At 36.6% G+C, this 26,392-nt stretch overlaps 1 protein-coding gene across 5 annotated transcripts in view; it reads left to right on the forward strand.

Moving 5' to 3' along the window:
* Window positions 1-26,392, forward strand: part of LOC106084428 (tyrosine-protein phosphatase Lar) — a 710,785-nt gene that overhangs the window by 587,808 nt on the left and 96,585 nt on the right. For all 5 annotated transcript variants that reach the window (XM_059365346.1, XM_059365348.1, XM_059365350.1 and 2 more), the window contains 2 exons: window positions 17,381-17,531; window positions 22,986-23,122. In XM_059365346.1, the coding sequence (XP_059221329.1) occupies window positions 17,381-17,531; window positions 22,986-23,122 (288 nt within the window). The remainder of the gene's footprint in view (window positions 1-17,380; window positions 17,532-22,985; window positions 23,123-26,392) is intronic.

Here is a 26,392-nt window from a genome sequence, read left to right on the forward strand (position 1 = left end):
GTTTTTACTGCTCATAAGTGGAATGTTCATGGGCAAAATTTGTATTACTTTTAGTTTTCACACACGTACGGAGGGCAGACTCAGAAATCATAAAACATAAAGGAAATTTTTGCCAAGTAAACTTCTTTTCTGTATATAGTGAAAATGATGCCAAGTTCAAGTTAGTGTTTTTGCACTTTTAAATACCTACTTTGTGATGGATATATTTATTATCGCGTAATGTTACCAAACAATGTATGTGCCTTAGACATTCTTGTTGTGTTTTCTTGTACCTGGCAGCCATTTGTGTGTCGCTCTAATGATATATGTCATTGGACATACCAACATTTTTGTACCGAACCTTTAAAAATTTACACTTTCCGAGTTTACCATCCGCACTCGTCCGAGCTGCTCAATATACTGCTATTTACTCAGTCGAAACAAAAAAGTAAAAAATGTTGTGTGTAAGAAGTAAAGTGACGAGCACATATTTGCAATTATTTGCCAGCCTATGTGTCTACTTGGAATTATTTTCTTGAATACGTACAAAGTAATGTGCAATAGAGGGAGTATTTTTGCCAACCACTAGTCTATACGCTCAAATACTTATCTTTTCTCTCTAGCAGGTGATACGCTAGATAATAATTATTCGTCTGGTACAGAAATAATCGTTTGCTTCACATTACTTCCGGAACAGGCATTATAGTTAGCTTATTAAAGTATATGTGCATAATTATTCAAAGTACGTATGTACTTAGTTTACTTTTGCGGCGATTGTGGTTTCGATTTTCACCAGCGGGCTGGTTCGTCACTAACTGAAAAGAAATTTCATATAAAGTTTTAGTTCAAACTTTTAACTGGCTAGGTTTCTAAGAATAAGGTCAATGAAAATCTTTCGTTTTCGAAAACCGGATCAAGCCTGAATACAGGTTAAGCTATATGGCAATTTATATGATATCAAAGAAACCTGTATGGTATTAAGAGAAATCAATAAAAATACATATATAATGAAATTTAAGAAAAACCCAATATCAACCGTGTTTTCGATTTTCCGTGCTCAGCTCGGTCCCGAGCGAGCCAAATAATCGAGGTTCAACTGTATTTTGTTTGTTGAAAAATTTTCCCGGTTTATTTTTTGCGTGAACGAACGAGCTCTAATAAGCCAAACCTAGAACAACTTTTTAGAAACATCTTTGCTGAAAATGAGGTAAGATTTTGTGAAGGATTGTCCAGACAATTGCAAATCATTCATGAATTCTGTAAGTGACCAGAAGTTTCAACTCATCAACACATTAGTGTGTTTATTACGGTTAGAATAGGGTTTCATAGATTCGACAACGCCTGACTCTTCCACCTTCTTTGTAGAATTTTAGATGTTTCTTTTCTTTTGTTATTCAAAAAAAAAAAAAAATAAATATATAACCAGACCCTATGTTCGTCATGTTACTTTATCGCAGTTTACCAATCAGATGTCTTTTGGGCACCATAAAAGATTTTCTATTGTCCATATCACTGCAAACTTAAAATTACATATTTTTTTTTGTCAAAAGCTTTTTTGTTATTATTTGCCTTCTCCCATGTCACAAAAACATTCCAGCACTTGCCTCCCCCTATACTTTTTGTTCACAAATCTTCTTTTGTTCATTTCACTTTGACGAAATAAAAACTTGACCTCATTTCTATGCTTTTTGTTAAATAACTTTGTAGAGTTTGTGTGTGTGTGTGTTTTTTTTTCAATTTCCTTATAAATTGTTTCCCATTGTTATGTAAAAATTCTTTGCAAACAAATAAACTAATTTTTTTAGTATTTTCAATAAAACATATTTTATGAAGTTATATGAATTCAAAGAAAAAATATCAGAAATGTAATGCCTACAGAGAATAAAGAACCATGGTGATACGTAATGTAAAGAATATTTCAGACAGGACCTTTTTTTACAAAAAGGGATTTGCGGATATTCGAACAAAAACATAGCATTAACGATGTTTTTGTACCATATAATTTAGTTTAAACTTCCCACAAGTAAAATATGAACTGAGACTTAAATGTACAATTGTTAAATAAATCGTTATTTCCGAACTCTTTGGTGGGTCCAATTGGTGGACACATCTTTATTACACATTACATTCCGCATGTCTCCCCCATTCAATCGCAATTATAAATTAAATAAAACTTTACCTTCTGTCGCAGCTGAGAGTTGAACCAAGGAACTTTTGTTTACAAAGCAGATGCTCTACGCATTTATCCACATTACTATTGCTTAAATCCGATACTATTTTCCCCTTTCAATGTTTGCTAACAAAATAAAAACAAAACATTTTCTAAGTTCTTTTTATCAAAGACGGTTATACTTATTTTCTTCAACTTTGCCATGTTCTATTCATAGGCCCAATGTCTCATCATTAAAATTGAGTTTATTAAATTGTTCTTAACCCATTTTGGCCCACTACCCGATCCCGTTGAAATTTTTCATGATTTTTGGAATACTCTAAATAGAATACTTAGAAATAGAAATTGTCCTAAGAATTTGAGAAATGATGAATGTTAAATGTAAAACTCGGCCCTGCCAAAATTTCAGGCACTTTTTGTGATAGTATTAACGCTAGGCTTGCCAGATGATAGGATTTATCGCGACTTTCTGTGGCTCTTCCGACTTCCGACAATTGGGGAAAAATATGGGAAATTTTGAATATTCTAAATATGATGACACATTCTCACTCATAGTTGTGCATTCAATAATGAATATTTGAAGCATGTAATGTATCCAGATGAAAATCTGTATGAGATGCAGGTTCAGATCCTATTCAAAGGCATCTTAGAACTTAGAAAGTCTTGGGACTGCGGGAGCCTTCTATTGCTAACTTCAGTCGGGTGGGGGGTTCGTGTCCCTTTCCCTCTAAGCCTCGTTCCCATTACACAATTAATTTTTGTTACAGACTCCCTTTTTTTAATGAAATAAAACGAACGAATAAAACCGATGGTTGGCCATATATCAAACAAAATTTAAAAAGAACTTTAAAAGAAAAATAAAGAAAAAAAAAACAGGTCGAATACTTCCCATAAGGTCAAATTTAATATGGCATCCCGGATGTAAATGGGGCCATTGCTTCATAACCCTCTCCAACCAATTATGTCCAATTCAAGCTTATGTCCATTGGACCCCTAACAAACAAAGGTACTACCCTCTTATGATCTCATCTTCTTATAGGAAAACTTTTCCAACGGATCTAGCACATCTTCACTGATTGAGACAATGCCTTATAAAAATGTTCATCGCCACAAGAGAAAAGTATCATTGTTTATGAAATTCAAAATTCACATATTTTTATTAATAACCATTTAAAAAAAATAATAATAATAACTAGAAAAATTTACCTAATAATAATGTAAAAATCTGATAGAAAATTATAACATTAGAAAATGTTGTAAATTTAAAGCTTCCCAGAAGGGGTTAAAAATATTCAAAAAGTATCTTAAATTTACGAAACAGGTGAAAATAGAAATGAATAAAAAATTATGTATGTAGGTATGTCTGCCCAACAGACGAAATTAGTTGCAAAAATGAAAAAATGAAAAAAAATATAAAAACAACTTCTTGGAGAAATCACTGGTGAGAAACTATAAAAACACTATGTGCATTCATGTGATCTCCCAAAGAAAAAAAAAACGAGAGCGGCTGGAGAGAAAGTCTCCACCGAGTTATTCTAAAGTTTGCTCCACAAAGAGCAAGGCAATAGAAAATAAAAATGGAGGGAAACTAACCAATGGAGTTACAACACACTTTGCATATATTTATATAAAATTTTTACATTGTGACTTACCAACAAAAAAATGACGCCAGCGATGAAGGCCTTCCTCACATGGTCGATGGTTTCGTGGTTGCTTTTCTGTTTGGATATTGAAAATTATGAAAAGGGTGTTGCTGGTGGATTTACCAAATTTAAGATAAAACGAACTATTGGGCATACATCTGAACAAATTTCTTAGATGTATATGAGGCTATCTGTAAAATTTATAACTGATTAAATTACGAAAAAATAAAAAAATCAATTTTGATGAAATTCCATTTAGGAATTTTATAATTACGATACTTATTCGATTCTAGTTAAGTTGATGAATTGTGATGATATAGGCAGCCTGATGCTTTAGCATGATGAAAAAATAATTAAACAAAATGGCGTGAAGATGTGGCTTCAAAAATCTTGAAATTCAGCACGTATTCAATATGTATGGTTCCTCGAAAAAATATCACTTGAAACTAGGTATAGCTGGATAAAACTTTACATGGCCGGTTGAAAAATGTCACATCAGGTTGGTATAGCCGGTGTAAGGTTCAAATAGAGGCTGGTAATATTGGTTTGCTGGCTTTAAAATATTACTAAGAACATGGCAAAAATCACTTCAGCCAGTCTCTTGGTGTAGACACGTGAATGACAAAAAAGGTTATGGCCAAGCACTTAAGCACGTCTTGGGACTCGGATTAATAAATTGGTGGCTACTACCCTGTGGGTAGTAGCTCCCCGTTGGTTATAGATCTCTTGGTTTGAATCCAGGTGTGCCAAGCCTTTTCCTTCAAAAATTCCACATATATGAATGACTTCCTCCTGTGCCTCAATTATGCTAGCTTTAACACTGATACGTGTATGAAGGCCTAATTTGCGCACTACAGACCAATAAAAAAAAATAATGCACTATGTTTGATTGGGAAACTTTCAAAGAATTCACAAAAAAATTTACCTTCAGCAAAACTTAGTCAAGTGACGCAAAAAGTTATGATTTTTATGAAAAAAAAAAATTCACCGAAGTTAAAGTTTCCTTTATTTTTCGTTTTAAGTCGTAGATTCTGTGTAAGAATACTTCTTATCACATCGAGAGATCACAGGAAAAGAAAGACAAATTGATCCCTAACTTGGAAGGAAACGTGTTCCATGCCTTTGTCAAATAGAAGCACAAAGAAGGGAAAAAAATGTCAAACTGATGATATGCGTTGCCACCCACCGTCTGTGGAAACCGATAAATTAAAACAAACAAATCGGCATTTAAACAAAATTTGCAAAATAAACAAAAACTAGCTCACTGGTGTACTTTGAATACTTTTTGTATTCTTTGTACGATATAAATATAAAAGCCTTGTCTCACAAAGATAATCATTTGATATTTGCTTTAGATAAAAGAAATCATTTGAAATATCAGAAATTGAGAAGTTCCATTTACCATTGAAGGAGGGGGCGTGTCTTAAGAATCAATCAAGATACTCTTCCAAGCTCATCATAAGGTGTGTAAAAAGGAATAAGAGACAAAAGAGAGGCTTATGAAAGAGAGAGTCCATGATATCTCTGTCTTAGAATGCTATTAAAAAGAGGCAGAGATTAAAAGCTCTTATCTATTTACCCTGGAATGGTTCAAATCAAGATTAGAAAATGAAGAGAGTGAGTGCCGTAACATAAGCAGAAGAACAAAAGAATCGATGAAACTCTACAACAATAGTTCTAATCAGATGGATGATTTATTCCTTTCCTCTTTCGTTTTTTTTTTCAAATTTGCCATCTAATCCAATTTTATGCTTCAATGTCTGCAATACTTTTAACTGCGGATTTTTGTCTGCACCAAGTACGTTATGGCTACAGTGACGTGCAAAATTGTATGTAGAAAAAATTAATTCTCGCTTAACAAAATAAAATTATAAGAAAAAGGTGAAACGGGCATTACAAAACCAGGTTATTTCTCTTCAAGTTTGAAAGGAAATAAAATGGAAAAGGCCGTAAATTTGGTTCAAATAATGTCAAGTCGAAAAAAATATGTCACATAATAAAAGAAATCTTTTGCTAGAAAATATCTTGATTTCTGGACTTAATGATGTTAGTACGAAGAAAAAAAAACGAAAAAAAACTTTGGGCAAACAGCGCATTCAATCTAAACATAGCCCTCGATCGATCTCAAAGCTATGTCCTAATGTCCTTACAATGGAAGGTTCCTGCCACTTTACCATCCATGTCTTCTAGCACATAATAATGATTGCCAAGTTTTTCTCGGACTTTCGACTTTATAAAAGTGGGTGCTAGCTTCGTACTAAACTTCTTCTCTAAACTGCTTTGCGCAAAATTACGCCGAAATACCTGTTGATCTACCTCAAAAGACCTGGGTCTTGTTCGCAGGTTGTACTCACGTTGATTCTTCTCAAAGGCAGACTTTATATGCTTCTTAACATCATCTCTTATAAGTTGGAGTCGATCATCTCGACTAAGACAATTGGTAGATTCATTCAGGAGTTTTAAATTCCTGAGAAGGACATAGTTCGAAGCATGGGTTACCATGTCGAACCCAAATAACGCATGATATGGGGACACTCGAATGGACTGGTGGATCGAATTTCTTAGAGCACAGCAGATAGCACTGAGATTTTGATCCCACTCACGATGATCCTTCTTAAGAAATGCGCGGATTCCGGCTATAAGCGATCGGTTAACCCGCTCTGACGCATTCGCCTGCGGTGAATAAAAGGCGGTGTAAATATGGTTGATACCGAAGCTCGTCAAAAAGGCGTTCAAATCATTTGCCTTGAACTGGCTACCATTATCGCTGATAACTGTTTCCGGGACACCATAGATATGAAATATCTGACTCTGCAGGAAATCCTTAATGGCCGAAGATGTAAATTTGCGCAGAGGACACACCCAGTGAAATTTACTAAAGTGGTCTAAAACAATCAGCAAACCTATATATCCTGACTTACTCCTCGGATATGGTCCTAACAGATCAATATAGAGGCGTTGAAAGGGCCGTTCGGAGACAGATTGATTAACCATAGGAGGCTTCATTATTGTATTCGGGGCCTTGGTAGTCTTGCACACCTCGCAATTGCCCACGTACCTTCGAACGTCCTTGACCATACCTGGCCAGAAGAAATGCCGTCTTAGCAAATCCACAGTCTTAGCGATCCCGCCGTGTGCCGTCACCGGTGAATCGTGAGCCCTCGATATCGTGTCCTCTCGGAGCCTTAAAGGGATCCAAAGTTTCCAGGCATCCTGCTCCTGTCGCTCCTCACCAGAATAGGGTTCTGTACGATAGTACACGTACTTGTCCACAATTCGCAAATCCGGTAGACTCGACTGACTTTCAAATACCCTGGCCCTCAGAGAAACGTAGTCCTCATCCAAAAAGAAAGGAGATTCAAGGTCAACTTCCGGTAGGATGGTGTCAATACCTGCAACCTCCTCGTGAGGAATCCGCGAAAGTGCATCAGGTACGACATGTTCGCTTCCCTTCCTGTGACTAATAGAAAAACGATAGGACTGAAGTTTAAAAACCCAGCGTGCCAACCTTCCACTTAAATCCGGCTGCCTCATCAGCCATAATAGACTGGAGTGGTCAGTGACCACTTCGAACTCCTGTAGTTCTAGGTAGCACCTGAATTTCTTTATCGCTTCCACGGCTGCAAGGCATTCGCGTTCGGTTACGCTATAGTTGCGCTGAGCCGTGGTAAGCTTTTTACTCATAAATGCAATGGGTTTTTCCTGCCCATCCTTATCTAACTGTACGAGAACGGCACCTATGCCGTGATCGCTTGCATCACAGTGCAAGTAGAACTTCTTAGTGAAGTCAGGGTTAGAAAGTACCGGAGCGGATGTAAGCAACCCCTTGAGATCCTCGAAAGCCAATTGTGCCTCTGGTGTCCACTGAAACTTCTTCCTGGATTTCAAAACCTCGGTTATATGGAACGTAGCATCAGAAAAATTCGGCACGAACCGACGATACCAGCCGGTTAGTCCTAAAAATCCTCGGACCTGTTTCAAAGTCTTGGGCACTGGCCAGTTGGTTATTGCCGCGACCTTTTCCGGATCAGTGGTTATGCCTCCGTTTCCAATTACGCAACCCAAGTAATTTACTCTGGTGACGCAAAACTTACTTTTGGAAACGTTTAAAGAAAGGTTGGCCCTTCGGAATTGTGCAGAAATCCGCACCAATACCTCCATATGAGAGGGGAAATCTTCCGACACGATGACGAGATCATCCAAATACCCAAATACGCAATGGCGCAAATCGGGAGGAATGATCTCGTCCATTAGCCTACACATAGTCTGTGGAGCATTACAGAGCCCGAACGGCATTACCACAAATTGGTACAAAGGCCGTCCCGGGACTGTAAATGCTGTCAGTGGTCTCGACTTTTCGTCTAGGCTAATCTGCCAAAAGGCATCCTTCAAATCGAGTTTGGATATTCGCCTTTGGCAGTCGTGCGAAGATTCCCTCAATATTGGGTAAAGGATAAGCATCCTTTATAGTAACGGCGTTCAGCCTTCTAGCATCCAAGCACAACCTTACTTTTCCCGGCTTCACCACTAATCGCATCGGCGAACTCCACGCCGAAGTGGACGGTTCTATGACACCCAAACTGAGCATCCGGTCAATTTCTCCGAACATTAATCTCTCAACCGCCGGGGACACAGGGTAGTATCGTTGTTTTACGGGAGAAGCATCCCCAACGTCAATACTATGCCGAATCAACCTGGTCCTACCCAGCCCCTGGGTTTCAAAATTCGGAAAAAGATTTATAACCGCTTGAAGTTGCTTGCGCTGTGGTCCTGTCAATGGAAAAGAATCAGTGTCAAAATCCTCCTGCAGTACTACACCCTCAGGATTCAAAGCCTGAACACTCGTAGAGATAACTCCATCAGCCATTAAGACAACAGATCCTAGTATATCTGGTATCAAACCAAACTTCTTCCAGAAGTCAATACCTAGTATCACCCTTTGTGACAAAGAAGGGATTATAAAAAATCTCAAAGGCCTAGTATCTCCTTTAAAAGAAACGAGAACATCTATCCAGCCAACGACTCTTTGAATACTTCCATCAGCAGTGCTCACATTCGACCTACACTTAGAAAAATTTTGATACTTCGAAAAATTGTGTAACGCCAGTTCAGCGCCAAGGCAGCTTACACTCGCCCCAGTATCTAGAAGACCGAATTCATTGAATTCCAAAAAGGAGATTTTCGCAAAATATCGCATATCCGTGGGCTTAGAAAATATCGCCGAAACCAAGAATTTCCTACATAACCTTTTGGATCTAAAGTACTGCCTTAATCGAATGGTAGAACGTCTGGGCCGCCTACTGGAAATAGAATTAAAACTACTCAACGAAAAAATCTCATTGCGTCTCTGCAGATAATAAGCTAAACGTTCGTGATAAGGCCGTCTCGGATATAAGACATGAGATGGCATATCATTAGCAAAACTAACAAGGGTCTCTGGTCTTCTCAAAATGTCTATTGGAGGGCATATCCCGACATCTCCTTTAATAGAAGTAGAAATAGGTGTGGTATTAGAAAATCCGGGTTCAAATGGTACATCAGGGGGTTTGTGGGGGTCCACATTATCAATCATTCGATCGGTGGACCCTGAGGTCTCGAGTTTTTTGCCGGGTTGTTCCTACGGTTTCTGCAATCAATGCAGTTGGGCTTATAAATGTCCTTGGCCCCACAGCCATAACAAAAAATTCGTCTATCACTCAAGCATTCCTGCCAGTGATGTCCGAGTTCCTCACAATTCCAGCATTTCATATTGGTCGTCGACCCGTGAACCGCCTCTACTTTCAAGGTATCCTCATCCCCTTCCATGACACAATCACGATCGTCATCAATCTCGGATACGAATCTACGAGGGACATTAGTCATTCCTACATTGCGCATGGACAAGTTCCTCCTAACATACTCATCGCTGAGGAAATTTTCTCTGGTTTGCACCAGTTGACGAAGATGTGGAATTGAATCTATTTTCATATAAAGCAAGTCCTGACGCACATCAGGACGTAAATTTCTAAGTATTATCTCAATCAGTTCCTGCTCTGCCATTGGCGTCGACAATCTATCCATAATACCAGCAATAGACTCATAAAAAGTATCAAATGATTCATTGGCCCTTTGTTTCCGATTCCTGATTTCCTCTCTAAAATCGTACGACGTCTTGGAATCCCTATATTGCTCACGAATGGCCTGGCTAAAATCATCCCAGTTAAGAGATGCAACCCTCTTATGGTAACGCCAGTACCATTCTCTAGCCTTTCCGGTTAACAAAATATTAAGGTTCCTGCATATACAAGAGAAATCACTATTAAAATTATCCCTAGTCAGTGAACAAATCCGGTATAAAAATTCTTCGACGTTGAGACCGGTGGATGACCCGTCGAATTTTAAATTCCAACTCTGCATTATCGATGTAACCCTATCGGAAGGAATATTGCCATTATTAGAGTTCGAGAGTGAATGCGGAGACACATTCAAAATATGCGAATTGCTATTCAAATGTACAGACTGTGAAGGGACTTCATTTCCACCTTGGGCTGCACTAGGTGCATGAGCATTGTCATTTGGCATCCTTGTGTCTATTCTGGACCTCGAATCTTGGAAACTATTTCGAAGAACGCCCCGCGGATTGTCCTGATTGGGATTGGGCAAAATATTCAAATTTTGTAGCATCCGAGTCAAGTTAGCCTCAATCAACCTATTCATCTCATTAAAGTCAAAACGGTTTCCAGCGGAAGGATTTGCAACACCTTGAGATGGGGAGTGAAAACCTCGAGAATTAATACCACCAGGATCGCGATTTGGTGTGGCCAAATTACCTCCCAGAGAACCTGAACTAGTGTTAAAAAAACTCACTTGGTCCTGGAATAAATTCCTTGCACTCCTCGTATTATATTGCTTCTGCATCGCACCCCTAGCTTTGCCCCTGTTTGCCGGTTGTTTCTTCGGAGCAACTAGTCCCTGTCCAGACACAAAAGCCTTTAAATCATTAGGCTGACACGATCGTTTGCACATGGGGCATTCCGATGCTGTAGTTAAAAACTCCTGTAAGCATACCTTATGAAATGAATGTGAACATCCATTAATAAGCATACATTCCTGACCATCAGTCATAATCTCGTTACACACCCAACATAACGTAGGTTCCGAATTAACCGGTGCCGAGTCAGTCGGCGGTAATGCCGGTGGAGGGGTTCTCTCCAAGGACATTTCAAAATCTGAAGTTCTAACAGAAAAAATTTAATAAATATTCCTTATTGTATTGCTTATTGCAGCAACTCAAAAAAAATAAGTTTTCAGAAAATTTCATAAACGATATATGTTTTCCTTTCAAAGATGAGAGTCAAAACAGGTAGTATCTTTTACCCTACTATGGGAATTAAAAAAATAAAAAAAAACTGGGCTATGGTTCATACATAAAATTTCCAAAAATCCCTGCGTAGATCAAACCAGCGTAGAAAACATTAAATTTGTCGTGTCCTTCGTCTAAAGTTCAGCGGTCGCAAAAATGCTTCCTGCAAGTTAACGAAATCCGAGCTGCCTTTTAGGTACTGATAGCTAAGCTCTTCGTAGTGATATAAAAGAAAATTATATATGAAAGATGGATAAGCAAAAACTAGGAGGAAAAATGAAATCTTGGCTTGCAAAAAGGTTTACAAATTAACTATCGGTTGACTAACTCGTAAAACCATCAAGTTGACAAAGTTCCAGATAGGTTTGCAAACTATTCACGAACACTAAATCACAAAATTATCATAATTTCTGACAATCCATTAAAAAGTGAAAATTCCAAAAGTAACAAAAAAAATAATAGAGCCTAAGACAGCGTCTTTTTCCGGCCCCACGTTGGGCGCCAAAATCTGTAATGTATCCAGATGAAAATCTGTATGAGATGCAGGTTCAGATCCTATTCAAAGGCATCTTAGAACTTAGAAAGTCTTGGGACTGCGGGAGCCTTCTATTGCTAACTTCAGTCGGGTGGGGGGTTCGTGTCCCTTTCCCTCTAAGCCTCGTTCCCATTACACAATTAATTTTTGTTACAGACTCCCTTTTTTTAATGAAATAAAACGAACGAATAAAACCGATGGTTGGCCATATATCAAACAAAATTTAAAAAGAACTTTAAAAGAAAAATAAAGAAAAAAAAAACAGGTCGAATACTTCCCATAAGGTCAAATTTAATATGGCATCCCGGATGTAAATGGGGCCATTGCTTCATAACCCTCTCCAACCAATTATGTCCAATTCAAGCTTATGTCCATTGGACCCCTAACAAACAAAGGTACTACCCTCTTATGATCTCATCTTCTTATAGGAAAACTTTTCCAACGGATCTAGCACATCTTCACTGATTGAGACAATGCCTTATAAAAATGTTCATCGCCACAAGAGAAAAGTATCATTGTTTATGAAATTCAAAATTCACATATTTTTATTAATAACCATTTAAAAAAAATAATAATAATAACTAGAAAAATTTACCTAATAATAATGTAAAAATCTGATAGAAAATTATAACATTAGAAAATGTTGTAAATTTAAAGCTTCCCAGAAGGGGTTAAAAATATTCAAAAAGTATCTTAAATTTACGAAACAGGTGAAAATAGAAATGAATAAAAAATTATGTATGTAGGTATGTCTGCCCAACAGACGAAATTAGTTGCAAAAATGAAAAAATGAAAAAAAATATAAAAACAACTTCTTGGAGAAATCACTGGTGAGAAACTATAAAAACACTATGTGCATTCATGTGATCTCCCAAAGAAAAAAAAAACGAGAGCGGCTGGAGAGAAAGTCTCCACCGAGTTATTCTAAAGTTTGCTCCACAAAGAGCAAGGCAATAGAAAATAAAAATGGAGGGAAACTAACCAATGGAGTTACAACACACTTTGCATATATTTATATAAAATTTTTACATTGTGACTTACCAACAAAAAAATGACGCCAGCGATGAAGGCCTTCCTCACATGGTCGATGGTTTCGTGGTTGCTTTTCTGTTTGGATATTGAAAATTATGAAAAGGGTGTTGCTGGTGGATTTACCAAATTTAAGATAAAACGAACTATTGGGCATACATCTGAACAAATTTCTTAGATGTATATGAGGCTATCTGTAAAATTTATAACTGATTAAATTACGAAAAAATAAAAAAATCAATTTTGATGAAATTCCATTTAGGAATTTTATAATTACGATACTTATTCGATTCTAGTTAAGTTGATGAATTGTGATGATATAGGCAGCCTGATGCTTTAGCATGATGAAAAAATAATTAAACAAAATGGCGTGAAGATGTGGCTTCAAAAATCTTGAAATTCAGCACGTATTCAATATGTATGGCTCCTCGAAAAAATATCACTTGAAACTAGGTATAGCTGGATAAAACTTTACATGGCCGGTTGAAAAATGTCACATCAGGTTGGTATAGCCGGTGTAAGGTTCAAATAGAGGCTGGTAATATTGGTTTGCTGGCTTTAAAATATTACTAAGAACATGGCAAAAATCACTTCAGCCAGTCTCTTGGTGTAGACACGTGAATGACAAAAAAGGTTATGGCCAAGCACTTAAGCACGTCTTGGGACTCGGATTAATAAATTGGTGGCTACTACCCTGTGGGTAGTAGCTCCCCGTTGGTTATAGATCTCTTGGTTTGAATCCAGGTGTGCCAAGCCTTTTCCTTCAAAAATTCCACATATATGAATGACTTCCTCCTGTGCCTCAATTATGCTAGCTTTAACACTGATACGTGTATGAAGGCCTAATTTGCGCACTACAGACCAATAAAAAAAAATAATGCACTATGTTTGATTGGGAAACTTTCAAAGAATTCACAAAAAAATTTACCTTCAGCAAAACTTAGTCAAGTGACGCAAAAAGTTATGATTTTTATGAAAAAAAAAAATTCACCGAAGTTAAAGTTTCCTTTATTTTTCGTTTTAAGTCGTAGATTCTGTGTAAGAATACTTCTTATCACATCGAGAGATCACAGGAAAAGAAAGACAAATTGATCCCTAACTTGGAAGGAAACGTGTTCCATGCCTTTGTCAAATAGAAGCACAAAGAAGGGAAAAAAATGTCAAACTGATGATATGCGTTGCCACCCACCGTCTGTGGAAACCGATAAATTAAAACAAACAAATCGGCATTTAAACAAAATTTGCAAAATAAACAAAAACTAGCTCACTGGTGTACTTTGAATACTTTTTGTATTCTTTGTACGATATAAATATAAAAGCCTTGTCTCACAAAGATAATCATTTGATATTTGCTTTAGATAAAAGAAATCATTTGAAATATCAGAAATTGAGAAGTTCCATTTACCATTGAAGGAGGGGGCGTGTCTTAAGAATCAATCAAGATACTCTTCCAAGCTCATCATAAGGTGTGTAAAAAGGAATAAGAGACAAAAGAGAGGCTTATGAAAGAGAGAGTCCATGATATCTCTGTCTTAGAATGCTATTAAAAAGAGGCAGAGATTAAAAGCTCTTATCTATTTACCCTGGAATGGTTCAAATCAAGATTAGAAAATGAAGAGAGTGAGTGCCGTAACATAAGCAGAAGAACAAAAGAATCGATGAAACTCTACAACAATAGTTCTAATCAGATGGATGATTTATTCCTTTCCTCTTTCGTTTTTTTTTTTCAAATTTGCCATCTAATCCAATTTTATGCTTCAATGTCTGCAATACTTTTAACTGCGGATTTTTGTCTGCACCAAGTACGTTATGGCTACAGTGACGTGCAAAATTGTATGTAGAAAAAATTAATTCTCGCTTAACAAAATAAAATTATAAGAAAAAGGTGAAACGGGCATTACAAGCAGTCAAGTAAGACTCATCTGTTCATTCGTATGTCTATATGTCATCCGTTCTTCTTCGTGTCGGTTTGCTCTAAGGACACTAATGGTATCGGTTTACTATCCAATAATAAAGTTCAGAATGATGAGTTGTATAAGCTGCTTCTACATCAGTGCCAAGTATGGGACACATAGATTAAACTTTCGATATTGTCCTCATATAGACTGTTATCCACTTAGAGCGAGAAGTATATGTGTCTCCGTTTTCAGTACAGTACTGTCAATTACCGAGCCAAGCCTAGCTTTTTGGGGGGCTAAACCCCTTTCAATAAAATAAGAAATTTTTGTCAAAAATAATGTAATTTTTAAAATTCTGGAGGCGGGGGGCTGTCTAAAACATTTATGGGTGGTGCTTAGCCCACTCCTTTCTACTCTTATGGTTCCGTCTTAAATTTAAACATCCAAATAAAGACCTTAGACCTGTAAAGTATATATATTCTTAATAGCAATGGCATATCAAGTGGATTTGGAGATTCCTGTCCATCCGTCTATTTGTTGAAAGCGTGTTAACTTTAGGGGTAAATCTAGGCACTTACAGTTTTGAACGAATACATCTTCTTAGTGTTAGTCGGTTTGGATTTTAAATGGCCCCATACAAAGCGATATCTCTATTACGAAGCTATTATATTCCGATTTGGTTGGAATTTTAGACATAGTGCTTTGCTATGACTTTCAACATCCAAGAACCTATGTCCCATACGACAAAGAAGTGAAAGTCCTGATTTTTTAGACGATTAAACCATAAACCATGGGAAATATGTCCTAAATCGGTTTATAACAGCATATATGACCTATATGTAATCGCTTGGTTTGCCTACAGTAATTTGTTTAAGGAACTTGAGATATTCGATCCGTGTAGAAATGAATACAAGTTTTGGCCAGGCCAAACTTCACTTTGGTTTTGCGTTTTTTTTTTTGAGAATCCCGGATAATCCCGATTCATAAGTTTGAGTTTCCCGACTTCCTGCTCTGAAGACCTGTCAAGCCTAGTTACTTTACTTACTTTACTTTAATTGGCTATGACAGAATATTTCTTCCACTAGCCGAACGTAGAATAGCGTTCCAAGCGCCTCGATCTTCTGCGCTCATTCTAAAATCTCTGACACCAAGTTTCGAGGTGTCTCCCACAACTTGATCTTTCCATCGGGCTTTTGGTCTTCCCGGTTTGCGTGTACCACCGTGTTTGCCTTCAAAAGACTTCTTTGCTGGAGCTTCTTCATCCATTCTGACAACATGACCTAGCCAACGCAGCCGTTGTATTTTGATGCGTGTAACTATGCTATCGTCGTCATATACCTCATACAGCTCATGGTTCATACGTCGCCTATATTCTTCGTTAACGCAAATTGGTCCATATATTTTACGAAGAATCTTTCTCTCAAATACTCCAAGCACTGCCTCATCTGCTTTCACAAGTACCCATGCTTCAGAACCATATAACAGCACGGGTAGTATCAGTGTCTTGTAAAGTGCAGTCTTCGTCTGTCGAGAGATGGCCTTGTTTCTAAATTGCTTACTTAGTCCAAAGTAGCATCTGTTTGCCAGATTTACCTAAATAAAAGCATTGATCGCCGACATTAGTTTTTTTATTTTTTTCGTATGGGCGGGACCACTATGCATTGTCTGTATATATTTTATGATCGGAAGAGCCCTTTGTTGTACTTGAGTAACGGTATCCGGTGATGACGCAAACTAACTAAAAAGTTGGAAATGTCAAAAAATAAATTTGTCCTTTAAACAGTGGCAAGATTTCTCGTATCTAGTTGTTGTACGTAGAAAAGATGAAGCCTCTGTTATATGAGCTCCCTCCAAGTATGATCTCTAAGGATCGCAAGAAAATCTCACGTCCCTAAAACGAAGATATGAAAGGGAAAGTATTAAATCATTCTTCAGAAAATTTTCTTCATAATTCTTTGCACCTCAAAAAGAGATTTTTAGATAAGCCTATTGTGGCTGTGTCAATGCAATAGTTTACCAAATCCACCATACTGTTTACAAAAAAAGTTATCTTTTGTGACTTTAACCAAAAGAAGATGTACTAATACAAAAATTTTTATGATCTTAGTTCTCTGTGAGGGTACTTTCGAAGTATTAAATCTATAAATATTTAGAATATTTAACTTAAACCAAGAAACCATTTTTTTTATAAATATAACATAAATTCCAAAAGTGATTCCAAACTTATATTATACATGCCGTTGTATTTTATAAGGGCTAAATGTCTTTTTTTATCTTTATACATCACTGGCTGGTCAAAAAAGATTCTATCAAAAAATGAAAATAGGTTTTTTTTTAATTTCCGTTACTGCTGTCAATGATGGTTACGCTACCACCATAAACATTGTCATCATTTATTATATTTTAATGTTCTTCTTTTTTTTTTTTTTTTGCATCCCGCTTTTCCATCGCATGGTTATAGTTATGGTGTGATGGACACCTTTTGTTGCAAATTCTTTGGTTTATTGGAGTGTAACTCTTGTTTCCTCAATGTATAAATCAATAATAATGAAATATAACTGGAAATATTATTGACATGGCCAATATTTGATTTATCTCAACGCGAACATCTCAACCCGCAGAAGCGACAGCGTCATCATCATCAGCATCATGACCATGTCGAGAACCATTTCGCCACATTCACTTGCATATACCAAATAAAACAACAGCAAAAACTTAATATAAAATATTTATTTATGCGTATTGCGTGCTTTTTTCTCATCTCCCTTCGCTATTCCATTACAGGTGTCCCCTCACAACCGAGCAATTTCCGGGCCACCGATATTGGCGAGACCGGTGTTACATTGCAATGGTCAAAACCCTCACATTCCAGTGAAAATATTGTTCATTATGAATTGTACTGGAATGACACATATGCAAATCAGGATCATCACAAGTGAGTACAGTTGTAAAGAATATATATTATAGATATGCATACATACAGAAGGATATGTATTGAACTAAGTGAAATGGTCACGACCCATATTCATTTACCCCACTTTGCCAGTTATATGAGTTATAATGAAAATCGTGTGAAATTGTGCAACAATATACAGGTGGAGATTTACGAAATACAATTTCACGGAAATTCGATTAAAATAAATTAATGCCTTCAAATTATTTGATAACGTGTTAGTGAAAATCGTAAAAAATATCAAATAGGAAATGTAATTGTATAATATAGTGTGATTTGAAATAACATGCTAAGTTGGACTTGAGATATGCCATTATTTGTCCGTCACAGCGTCTGACTCCACTTTGGAAAAAAATAACTAAAGTACTAACTATATGAAAACTATTGTCTTGAAATATTGCACATCCACGTCCACAACGATAAAGCTCAACTAGAATGCGAGATTTGGCTTACTTTACTTTAGTTGGCCATTACTGAATATTTTTTTCTCTAGCAGAACATACTGCTGTTGGCCAAATACAAACTTATGCCAACATATTTTCCAATTATCGTGAACTTTTTGTAGCATTCAATGCGTAAAACGATTTACTTTTAATGCCTTAAAATCACCCAAACCGATTTTCCCGGAGTGATCGCTGGAGTTTGCTAAACAGCCAGAAGTCACATGGGGCTAAACCAGGCGAATACAGTAATTGTGGAAAGTTTTATGGCATCTTGGTAGTCGGAAAGCTTTGTTTAACAAGTGATTTTCGAACCAATGGTGATTTAATTTAAATCTTTTAAAATGGTTTCACTGATCCCTCTGACGTTCTACGGCTATCAGTAAAGTCTCTGACTGTTCATCGTCGATTCTCGAACATCAATTTCTTGATTTCTTTATAAGGCATTAACTTCGGCCGAGCGCAACTTTGGATACACACAACCTCGGGTATATATGTTACGATCTTTTGTCCTATTTCGGTGAAGAATGCATCATTTATGAACCCATAGCAGCTTTATCGAAACATTTCCGATTTGAATTAAACTCAACACGGACCTCTAGTGTTCTAATAAATACAATTCACTCTTCACGTTGGTAAAATAGAATATTGTTGCATATGACACCTATATCCATTTAAAGACCGATCTGAATATGTCAATTTGCGCAATCAGCGTAATCGAGTAATAAACGCTGGTCATGGACTAAAATCAGGAGATCTGCATATATAGCAACTATAATCAAATGGCATCTATATAAGGCACGGATGTCGAGTAGCCTAACATTGCTCTCTGCGCCAAATTTCAGCGATATCAGCTAATAAATGCGCTATCTATGGGCCTAAGACCTTAAACCAGGAGATCGGTATATTTGGCAGCTTATCCAAATATAGACCAATAGCATGGATGTTGAAAAGCTAAACATGGGTCACTGTGCCAAATTTAAGTGCGACTTCTATGGTCCCAATACCTTAAATCGGGTGCTCGGTCTATATGGCAGCTATATCCAAATATAGTCCGATCTACGAATGTCGAGGAGCCTAATGCAACACATTGAGCGAAATTTCAGCGAAATTAGATATAAAATGTGGCTTTAACGGGCCTAAGATCTTTAATCAACAAATCAGTCTATATGACGTATGTATAAAAAAATAGTCCGATATAACCCACCATCGAACTTAACCTGCCTATGGACAAAACATAAATCTGTGCAAAAGATTCAGCTAATTATCTCGATTTTTAAAGCCAGCCCGTTGCGTGATTTCAACAGCCAAACGGACCTACTAGATCGTCTTAGATTTTTACGACGATCAAGAATATGTATACTTTGTAGGGTCGAATATGAATATGTCAATGTGTTGCAAATGGAATGATAAAATAAATTTACCCCCATCCTTGGGTGGTGGACATAAAAATAACGACGAATGGATTTCCGCGCGGAATTTATATTAAAAAGTTTTTATTTCCAACCAATTTCTAGATGTCGTTCTCCATTTGGTCACTCTATCGGAGTTTTGATCTTCCCCTTTGGCGTGTTCTATTATGGTCGCCTGCAAAAGGCTTCTTCGCTATAGCTTCTACTTTTGTTATGACAACATGATCTTGCCAATGCAACCGTTGTATTTTGATGCGTTTAACTAACAACCCAAACATCTTGTAGTTCATACATCTTCTATGTTCTCCATTAACGTAGACTGGTTCATATATTTTAAGAAGAATCTTTCTCTCAAACACTCCAAGCACCGCCTCGTCTGCTTTCCCATGTCTCGGAACCATATAACAACACGGGTAGTATCAGTGCCTTGTATAGTGTGATTTTCATCTGTCGAGAGGTGGACTTGCTTCTGAACTGCTTGCTCAATCCAAAGTAACATCTGCTAGGCATTAGTTTCCTTCGTTTTATTTCAAAACTGGTGTCATTTGTTTCGTTCACTGAGGGAGATAAAGATGCTGACTATCTCAAAGTAACAGTTGCCAACTTTCTTTATATGCTAGGATGAAGAGGACTTTGTGAGAGTTAATACCATCCACTTTGTCTCATTTCCATTTATAGCCAGATCCACTTTCGTTGATTCTCTTTCAATACTCTCAAAGGCTGCGAAATTTCAGCGATGACCGGCGAGTAGCATATGTTCTCTTGTGAGTAGTTTGCCATACCTACTCACACGTGCATCTCGTATAATAATCTCCACCGGGATATCAAAGAGCTCACATAATAAGATGTCTTCCCCTCTGAAACTTCGTTTGGTATTGAACGGTTTGGAGAGGTACTTTCCTATTTTAACTGAGGAGCGTGTATCAGTAGGCGTCATTCTGCAAAGTCTTATCAGTTTTGCAGATTTTCCAAACCCTATATGGCCTGAAATACCGTTGAACGCATAGCGCTTTCGAGGACGGATTTGTTGTCAACGAAAAGTGGGTTTGTGTCGATTTGTCCTTCTCGTATGAGATCCAGTGTAAATATCTGGTTTATGGTGGATTCACCAAGTAAAAAGCCGTACTGATAGGGCCCAATTATTTCGTTGACTTTAGATTTTAATTTTTCACACAGTACGCTCGATAGTACCTTGTATGCGATGGGGAGGGGTTTTCCCCCTACATGTCTGCTTACGGGAAATAGTACAATGAGATTTCAACCAACGGGTATGCGTACTTCTAACCAGATTGCGCAGACGAGCTGATGTATTGGCCTTATCAGCGTGTCGCCTCCCGCCTTGAATAGTTCAGCCGGTAACCCATCGACTCCTGCAGTGTTTTTATTTTTCAGCCGGGTTGCTGCTACCCTAACCTGACTAGGTTAGCATGTCCGCCTATGACGCAGAACGCCTGGGCGAGAACATCAGAAAAAAATTTCAGCGGTGGTTTTCCCTCCTAATGCTGGCAACATTTGTGTGGTACATTGTCATGGATGAAGTCGGACTCGGCTATAAAAAGTAGGCCCCTTATCATTGAGCTTAAACTTAAATCGGACTGCACTCATCGGTGTGTGAGAAGTTTGCCCCTGTTCCTTAGCGGAATTTTCGTGGGTATAGCGATGTTCGTGGGTATGCCGGAATGTTCGTGGAGTAAACTTGGAGACAATGTCCGACTAACCACAAATCCACTACCAAATTCATGTCTCTTTTCAATGCAGCTATAATTTAGGGCGTCACCTTTCCCGAGCCATCACACTTCCTGTATGGCGGTAATCTCTGCCCTAGGGATTCCAAAGTCGACTTTCGACTAGTCTACTTTTTGTGTTAAAAAGTCGAGGTCGACTTTCAATGATCAAAAAGTCGAATAATCGATTTTGATGGCGAATAGTCGAAAAGAAAGCTGCACAGAGATATTTGTTAAAAATTTAGCAAGCGACATTTCTCGACATGTTGTAGCAGTGTGTTATACACTAAGAAGGCAGCCCTTGCCGATGAAGGACTCCATCGGGTCAATCTGGTACGTACAACCGGCTGTCGTGGGATTGTTCTCGGCATGGTAAAAGTATATTCCAATCCATGGATGAATCGAACAATATTTTATAGTAGCTTTCATATAAGGGTACATTCCACAAATAGAGATTTTTGTCCGGATGGAATTAAGAATAGATAAACTCCGATTTGTTGAAGGCGGTCTGTTTTAATTTTTAATTTAATTTTTGAAAAAAGGTATTTGTTAATGGCGGATGCATAAAATCGGATAGAATAGAAATAATTTTGCGTTTCTTCTGGGGTTTTATAGAGGAAATGATAAAGAATAAAAGTGCATTACCCATAAGTTACAAGGTTATATAGACCATTTCAAGCTTGAATTCAATCAAGCAAAGTAAACAGGAAGGTGGAAACTTTTGCAATAAGCCATATTGGCTTTAAGATAGCGAAAATGCACCAATTTTCCATTTAAAAATTTTCCTAATAACTTCCCTTTATGAAAAAACAAAGAAATGATTATATCTTCATGGAAAAAAGTCTACAAAGACCTACAGAAAATAGAAAATTTTTTAGAAAATTTTGGAAATTTTTGACAAAAAGTCGAAACGTCTATTTTTTGCAAAAGTCGACTTTGATAAAATCGACTTTTTGCAACAATAAGTCGAAAAATCTACTTTTGCTATTTTGATAAAAGTCGAATAGTCTAAAAGTCGACTTTTCGAACCATTTTGGGATCCCTGGTCTGCCCTGTACTTCTCCAGTGCATCCGCCAGTGTGTATACTTCATCTTCTCTTTAAAGAGTTCGGACATTCCAGGTGCAGATATGCATATCTGGGATCCGTTTTCAATCTTCGTCGTTTGATCAATGAAATCTCTTCAACTTTTATCATTCTACTAACTACTTTTAACGGATGTTTAACATAACCCCATAGCAAACATAATAAATAGAACTGCATAAGACCCCGATTTGTATTAATTACATAGAGACAAACAGAAGCGATATTGAAACACGAAGAGATATTGATCCAACGGCCGCGGGTATTAGCATGTGTTAGCCAAACTTAAAAATCCAATATTCCACTTCCATTTGGATTTAAGTTTGACACTACAAACTTTCAGGCTTTGAACTGTAGGCCCGACAGACGGGAGGACAGAGTGTAACACTACGGTACTGAAGATAGTATTGGCCACGCTACAAACGTATGCCGAAGGCTTGTTGTCTGTGATGAAATCCAGCTGTTGTCTGGTAATTTCTTTTCAGTAATCTATTAAATCCATCAATTACTGGTGATATTCATTGTCATGGTCATTAGCTCGACTCACTGCCCTTTGGTAGAAATAACGTAAACCTAATTCATTGTCCAGCCCTAATATGCACCGTAATAAGTAAAACTATTCCGAACCGTTGCTTGGTTTTTAACATACCCAAGTCATTCAATGATTTGGTTTATTTTCGATTTTTTAATTCAAAATATTTAATAAGAAGATTTTATTATATTGCCAACAATATATTTGTAATAATTTACTATTCTCCATTTTCAAAAATGTCCATAGGCGTATCTCCAATACTGAATCATATACGCTAGATGGTTTGTATCCTGATACCTTATACTATATATGGCTGGCTGCTCGTTCCCAAAGAGGCGAAGGTGCAACAACTCCACCCATACCCGTCCGTACAAAACAATATGGTAAGCAAACAATTTAAATTTTTTGACTTTGTATTTCCTAAATATTTAACAAATGATAAAATTAAAAAAAAAAAAGTTATATACATTTATATACTCTAAAAATAATATATATTTTATCGATATATATCTATACAAACTATATACAATTTCTATAAAACAAATAAATACAACAATTATACAAATACCTACCAAATAAGGTGCCAAACCAAAAAAAAAAAAAAAAAACAAACATAAACAGCAAAAGAAAAACATAAAAAAGACAATATTTATATAGAAATGTTTTCATCAATTTTAGCCTAAGTCGCAAAAATGAAATTTGGAAAATATTTTTTTTTTATTTTTTTAACTAGTTAGAAAATGTTCATCTAAATCCTGCATCAACATTACAAAGCTTTTACTTTTTTACGAATTCTTTATAGTGTTGATAAATATAATATGTATGAATTGACCAAAGTGTTTGTTGTAGAATAAAATTTCTGTTTGTTTGGTTTATTTTTTTTATAGATTTGTAATTATTTTATAACTCTACATTAGAGTAATCGTATTTATAAACAGCCTTCTTACGTGAAACATTATAGGAACATCATATTATGGGGAAACTATTTTTTGAACTTAGTTATTACGTAAGGTAAAGGTAATCTTATCATGGTGCAAAATAGTCAGGGACTACTACTACTGGACACGTGGACTTGGTTTAGTTTATTCGAAATTTAATTATCTTTTTAAAAAATTCTTTATTTATCAACATTCCTAAAACACTGTTTTCAACTTCAAAGTTGAACAACTTTAGTTATACTTTAAGTTTACCAAACACTACCTAAATAACATCAAAACATTAACAATACATGAAAACATAGTTGATACATGAATATATTAACATATGTATGTATATAACATTGTATACTCTTATATACTATATAACAAAGAAATTTGCAATTTTTGGATCAAAAGTTCTCTCTCTTCAAATATTTATTTTATTTATATACTCTTTGTATCATAAACAAATTCTTTTTATATATATACAAGAAATACTTACATAGCTCTTAAACACCTACATTAGTATAGACATTACATGCAAAAGTACATTATTTACAAATATTGAATTTATACCACATATACCAAAAAAAAAAAACCTTATCACATAAAAACACAACCCAACTAGTATTCTAAGTCATTAAAAGAGGTGAAAGAATAAAAACATTTTAATTCATACTACACGAGTAGAGGCAATTTCCGCACATTCGCAACTTAGTACAAAAATATTTTCCAGTCTTCGGATAAAAAAAACAAGATTTTTCTCAAATATAGCAAGCACAACCTTATCGTCTTTCACGGGTACTATCGATCGATTATGGATTGCAACCCAACTTCAGTTGATTTGCCAACAGCCAAGTTTGCCATAGAAATTACCATTTCTCTATTAAGTTTCATATGTTTTGACAATTTACTAAGTAGCTGGACGCCAAAACATCGATATTGAATGAAACTGAGAAAAAATTTAAAAATTTTACTAAGTTTTATTTTCTTCATTTCATGGTTTTATCTTCTGGTAACCCAACTATAGTTGCGCGACCTTCGACAATCCACCCCTTACCCTGCTCTCTATCTTGACTTATAATGACAGAGTTTTGAAGAGTATTTTTCAACAATCTACTCCTTACTCTGCTCTGTCTTACCTATCACTGATCCAAACGGCAAACTGACTAATACTGATTCAAAGTACAGAATTCTGAAGAATATTATTATAGAATTTTATTTTAGATGTAAATATTTTCTTGGCATCATGTATAGTCAATAGAGTTTTGGACACAGTTTTTATACCCTCCACCATAGGAAAATTAGTATGTCATTCTGTTTGTAACAACTCGAAATATGCGTCTTAGACCCCTTAAAGTATATATATTCTTAATCGTCATGTCATTTTAAGTCGATCTAGCATCTGTCTGTCGAAAGCACGCTAACTTTCGAAGGAGTACAGCTAGCCGCTTGAATTTTTGCACAAATTCTTTTTATTAGTGTAGGTCCGATTTGCACGTGGTGTTTTGGTATCACTTCCAACAACTGCGCTAAGTATGTTTCAAATCGGTCCATGTTTTGATAAACCGAATTCTGGAGCCTCTAGAGGGCGCAATTCTCACCCGAATTGGCTGAAATTTTGCACGTAGTATTTTGGTATCACTTCCTACAACTGTGTTAAGTACGATTCAAATCGGTTCATAATCTGGTATAGCTGTCATATTAACCGGTCTTGGATCTTGACTTCTTGATCCAATAGAGCGCACAATTCTCATCCGATTTGGCTGAAATTTTACATGGGGTATTTTGTTATGATTTCCAATAACTGTGCCAAGTATGGCGCAAATCGGTATATAACCTGATATAGATGCCATATAAACCGATCTTGGATCTTGACTTCTTGAGCTTCTAGAGGGCGCAATCCTCATTCGATTTAGCAGAAATTTTGTGCAACGGCTTCTCTCATGACCTTCAACTTACGTGTCTAATATGGTATGAATCGATCTATAGCCTGATACAGCTCTCTATAAACCTATTCCCGATTTAATTGTTGAGCCCCTACAAGATGCAATTCTTATCCGTATTAACTGAAATATTACACAATGACTTCTACAATGTTCAGCATTTATTTAATGTCCGAATTGGACTGTAACTTGATATAGCTCCAATAGCATAACAGTTCCATTTACCCCAAATTGGCACACGTTTTTAAATCCACCACCGATGGATGGGGGTATATTCATTTTGTCATTCCGTTTGCAACACATCGAAATATCCATTTCCGACCCTATAAAGTATATATATTCTTGTTCAGCGTAAAAATCTAAGACGCTCTAGACATGTCCCTCCGTCTATCTGTTGAAATCACGCTACAGTCTTCAAAAATAGATATATTGAGCTGAAACCTTGCACAGAATCTTTTTTTTTCCATAATCAGGTTAAGTTCGAAGATGGGCTATATCGGACTATATCTTGATATAGCCTTTGCCTAAAAAGAGATACCTCGCATAGAACTCGACAAATGCTATCCATGGTGGAGGGTATGTAATATTCGCCCCGGCCGAACTGAGCACGCTCTTCCTAGTTCTTTTTATACCCACCACCGTAGGATAAGGGGTATATCATTTAGTCATCCCTTTGGCAACACATCTAAATATCAATTTCCGACCCTACAAAGTATATAAATTTCGTATCGTCGTAAAATTCTAAGACGATTTAACGATGTACGTGTGTCTGTCCGTCCGTCTGGTGTAA

Source organism: Stomoxys calcitrans, chromosome 3 (assembly GCF_963082655.1).
Source record: "Stomoxys calcitrans chromosome 3, idStoCalc2.1, whole genome shotgun sequence".
In the NCBI taxonomy this organism is placed as follows: Eukaryota; Metazoa; Arthropoda; class Insecta; order Diptera; family Muscidae; genus Stomoxys; species Stomoxys calcitrans.